The sequence below is a fragment of the Geospiza fortis genome, unplaced genomic scaffold (genome assembly GCF_000277835.1).
Source record: "Geospiza fortis unplaced genomic scaffold, GeoFor_1.0 scaffold599, whole genome shotgun sequence".
NCBI lineage: Eukaryota > Metazoa > Chordata > Aves > Passeriformes > Thraupidae > Geospiza > Geospiza fortis.
In genome coordinates, this window is record NW_005054605.1 from 247,090 (window position 1) to 251,613 (window position 4,524).

The following is a 4,524-nucleotide window of genomic DNA, read 5'->3' on the forward strand; positions in this document are numbered from 1 at the left end:
CCCCCCCAGCCCACGATTTCCCCCCCAGCCCAGGATTTCCCCCCCAGCCCAAGATTTTATCCCCAGCCTAGGATTTTCCCCCAGCAGCACTCACAATAACATCGAATTTGGAGTAGATGTCCACCACACGCCCTGGGGAGGGAGGGGAGCAGCTCAGCCAAGCCCAAGGTGCTCAGGAGGGGACACAGCCCCCAAGGAGGTCACTTGGGGACATCCAGAGCGAGGACAGGACGTCCTTACCGGAGTCATCCACCACGGGCAGGGCAGAGACGCGGTGCTGCACGAAGATGCCCAGGGCAACGTAGATGGGGGTGCTGGTGCCAACCACGGCAATGTTCCTGTAGGTGCCAATCTGCAGCTCCTCCAAGGTCCGTGCCATGAACTCAGGCTTGGGCACCTCTGAGATCTGAGGGGGACAGCGAGGGGACAGGGCTGAGCCCAGGCTTGGGGGGGAAAGCACAGAGAGCTGGGGGGGCTGTGGAATCTCCAGGTTGGGTCCCTGTAGAGTCCTGGGGGTCCTCTGGCACTGCAGGGTGTGGGGAGGCACCAGAGCTGTGCCCACGCAGAGCTGGTGGTACCTGGTGTGCAGGGACCTGGCACAGCCCAGGATGGGGGTCTCAGAGTGACCCCTGCAGCAGCCAAGGGTTGTGGGGCAGATTTTGGCATGGCCTGAGATGGGGGTCTCAGGGCAGCCCCTGGCACAGGGAGCTGGCACAGCCTGGGCTGGCACTTGGTACAGCCTGGACTGGGAGTCCCAGGGCAGCACCTGGACCTGGCACAGTGCAGGATGGGGGGGTCTCAGGGCAGCCCCTGGCACAGGGAACTGGCACAGCCTGGGCTGGCACTTGGCACAGCCTGGACTGGGAGTCCCAGGGGAGCAACTGGCACAGGGAGCTGGCACTTTGTGGCACAGGGAGCTGGCACAACCTGGGCTGGCACTTGGTACCACCTGGACTGGGAGTCCCAGGGCAGCACCTGGCTCAGGTACCTGGCACAGTGCAGGATGGGGGATCTCAGGGTAGCCCCTGGCACAGCGAGCAGGCACAGCCTGGGCTGGCACTTGGTACCACCTGGGGTACCAGGGTAGCACCTGGACCTGGCACAGCCCAGGATGGGGGTTCTGGGGCAAACTCTGGCACAGCCTGGGCTGAGAGGCTCAGGGTACCCCCTGGTCCAGTCCAGGGTGAACATCCTGGGGTAATACCTGGAACAGGCACCAGACCAGCCTGGGGGTCCCAGTGTGACCCTGGCACAGGGAGCTGGCACAGCCTGGGCTGGCACTTTGTACAGCTGGGACTGAGAGTCTCAGGGCAGCACCTGGGCCTGGCACAGCCCAGGATGGGGGTTTCAGGGCAGCCCCTGGTCCAGCCCAGGGTGAACATCCTGGGTAATCCTGGAACAGGCACCAGACCAGCCTGGGGGTCCCAGTGTGACCCTGGCACAGCCCAAGCTGAGGGTCCTGGTCTGGCCCCCACCATCACCAAGGGGCAGAGACTCACAAAGAGCTTGAGGAACTTGAGGATGCGCTTGTGGGTGAGGATGTAGAGCGTGTTCCCCGAGTCGGGGTCGATGACGGGCAGGCGATGGATCTTGTTCCGGATCAGGGAGGAGACGGCGTCAAACAGGCTGTGGGGGGCAAGGGAAGGGGGATTTGGGGTGTTCCTGGCAGTGCCACCACCGGCTGTGCCCCTCTCCCTGCCCCCCTGGGCACCTGGCATTGGGGGAAATGCACACCAGTGGCTTGAAGGAGTCTTGCAGGTAAACCTCTGTGGGGAGAGGGCTGGGTGAGGGCATGGGGGGGGTGGGACATGCCAGGAGGGCCAGCAGTGACCCCCCCCTCACCTCTCCACGTCTCTATTTTATGCTCCTCCAGCTCATAAATCTGCACCTGTGAGAAAGAGGAGGAGGAGGAGGAGGAGAAACCCGGATCAGCCACCCAGGGTCAGGTGGGGCAGGCAGAGCCCGACCCGAGCCCCCCACAGACCCCAGCCCTCACCATGGGGGATTTGTAGTAGCGGTGCAGGATGTTGATGAAGTCGGTGATGGTCAGCATTCCTGGGGGGCAGGCAGGGTGAGGAGGGTCCTGCCAGCCCCCCTCAGCCCCCAGAGACCCCCCAGACCCCTTTGCTCACCTACAAAACTTTGCTTTTTGCTGTCCCAGAGCGGGGCTGCCCGGACACCGTTGGTGACCAGCGCGAAGAACGCCTTCTTCACCTGCAGGCACGGGGGTCAGGGAACCCCAAAAGTTCCCCCCCGGCCCCAAAAGTTCCCCCCCCCGACCCTGGCACACCTGCAGGGATGTGTCGAAGACGACCAGTTTGGAGCTGGTGGGGATCAGGTCGTAGCAGCGATGGGATTTCATGAAGGCGGTGTAGGCACCGCGGTGAGCGTCCCCTGGGGGGGCAGCGTCAGGGGGCACCCTAAAACCTGGAGAACCCCAAAACCCGGGACATCCCCAATCCCGGGACACCCCCAATCCCAGACACCCCGAATTCTGGGACACCCCAAATCCCAGGATACCCCAATACCCAGGACACCCCAAATCCCGGAACACACCAATACCCAGGATACCCCAAATCCCGGGACATCCCAAACCCTCGCATGCCCCAAGTCCCGCACCCTAAAACCTGGAGAACCCCAAAACCCGGGACATCCCCAATCCCGGGACACCCCCAATCCCAGACACCCCGAATTCTGGGACACCCCAAATCCCAGGATACCCCAATACCCAGGACACCCCAAATCCCGGAACACACCAATACCCAGGATACCCCAAATCCCGGGACATCCCAAACCCTCGCATGCCCCAAGTCCCGTTTCACTCCCAATTTTGGGACGCCCAGCTCAGGGCTCTGGGACACCTCAAAATCCTCTGACACTCCAAATCCCGGGACACACCAATACCCGGGATACCCCAAATCCCACGACATCCCCAATCCCAGACACCCCAATCCTAGAACACCGCAAATGCCACAAGTCCCGTTTCACTCCGAATTTCGGGACACCCAGCTCAGGGCTCCGGGACACCCCAAACTCCGGGATATCCCGGTCATGGCGCACCCCAAATCCCACAACACCCAGCTCCGGGCTCCCCCCAGACTCCGGGACAGGAACAGCCCTCGGGACACCCAAATCACCGCGTCCCCTCCCGTGCCGGGAGCTCCCCCGGTATCACCTTCCAGCTCCGCCGGGCTCTCGGCGGCCGGGCCCGGGCCGGGGCCGGGGTCAGGCGCGGGGCCGGGATCCTGGGGACAGGCGGGGGCGGGGTGTGGTGGCCGCGGGCCCGGTGTCCCCCCCAGCCCCGCTGTCCCTCCCACAACCTCCAGGGGTCCCGCTCGGTCCCGAGGCGCCGCTGCCCCGCTTCCGCCCGGTCCCTGTCCCGCTTCCGCCCGGTCCCTGTCCCGCTTCCGCCCGGTCCCTGTCCCGCTTCCGCCCGGTCCCTGTCCCGCTTCCGCCCGGTCCCTGTCCCGCTTCCGCCCGGTCCCTGTCCCGCTTCCGCCCGGTCCCTGTCCCGCTTCCGCCCGGTCCCTGTCCCGCTTCCGCCCGGTCCCTGTCCCGCTTCCGCCCGGTCCCTGTCCCGCTTCCGCCCGGTCCCTGTCCCGCTTCCGCCCGGTCCCTGTCCCGCTTCCGCCCGGTCCCTGTCCCGCTTCCGCCCGGTCCCTGTCCCGCTTCCGCCCGGTCCCTGTCCCGCTTCCGCCCGGTCCCTGTCCCGCTTCCGCCCGGTCCCTGTCCCGCTTCCGCCCGGTCCCTGTCCCGCTTCCGCCCGGTCCCTGTCCCGCTTCCGCCCGGTCCCTGTCCCGCTTCCGCCCGGTCCCTGTCCCGCTTCCGCCCGGTCCCTGTCCCGCTTCCGCCCGGTCCCTGTCCCGCTTCCGCCCGGTCCCTGTCCCGCTTCCGCCCGGTCCCTGTCCCGCTTCCGCCCGGTCCCTGTCCCGCTTCCGCCCGGTCCCTGTCCCGCTTCCGCCCGGTCCCTGTCCCGCTTCCGCCCGGTCCCTGTCCCGCTTCCGCCCGGTCCCTGTCCCGCTTCCGCCCGGTCCCTGTCCCGCTTCCGCCCGGTCCCTGTCCCGCTTCCGCCCGGTCCCTGTCCCGCTTCCGCCCGGTCCCTGTCCCGCTTCCGCCCGGTCCCTGTCCCGCTTCCGCCCGGTCCCTGTCCCGCTTCCGCCCGGTCCCTGTCCCGCTTCCGCCCGGTCCCTGTCCCGCTTCCGCCCGGTCCCTGTCCCGCTTCCGCCCGGTCCCTGTCCCGCTTCCGCCCGGTTCCCGGTACCACTCCCGCCCCGTTCCCGGTCCCGATTCCTGCCCTGCTCCCGCCCGGTCACTCCCGCCCCGTTCCCAGTCCCGTTGGGTTCCTGGTGCCGGTTCCGCTCGGCTCCCGGTCCCGGTTCTTGCCCTGCTTCCGCCCGGTTCTGGGAACCACTCCGGCCCCGTTCCCGGTTCCACCCGGTTCTCGGAACCACTCCCGGTCCCGGTTCCGCCTGGTTCCTGCTCCGCTTTTGCCCGGTTCCCGGTCCCACTCCCGCCCCGTTCCCG

The 4,524-nt window shown here is 67.1% G+C and overlaps 2 protein-coding genes across 2 annotated transcripts in view; both read right to left on the minus strand.

The window, feature by feature from the left end:
• Window positions 1–67: 67 nt before the first annotated feature.
• On the minus strand, window positions 68–3,237 carry PRKAG1 (protein kinase AMP-activated non-catalytic subunit gamma 1). The gene is made up of 9 exons (XM_031064565.1): window positions 3,176–3,237; window positions 2,291–2,394; window positions 2,133–2,214; window positions 1,997–2,055; window positions 1,843–1,888; window positions 1,712–1,766; window positions 1,500–1,626; window positions 241–406; window positions 68–132 (listed from the first exon to the last, which is right to left on the minus strand). Exons 2-9 carry the CDS (start codon window positions 2,360–2,362, stop codon window positions 68–70), a joined length of 672 nt encoding a protein of 223 aa, XP_030920425.1. The 5' UTR covers window positions 2,363–2,394; window positions 3,176–3,237.
• Window positions 3,238–4,309: 1,072 nt separating this feature from the next.
• KMT2D (lysine methyltransferase 2D) overlaps window positions 4,310–4,524 on the minus strand; it is a 29,094-nt gene continuing 28,879 nt past the window's right edge. The window contains 1 exon segment of the mRNA XM_031064566.1: window positions 4,310–4,507. Within this exon segment, the coding sequence (XP_030920426.1) occupies window positions 4,310–4,507 (198 nt within the window).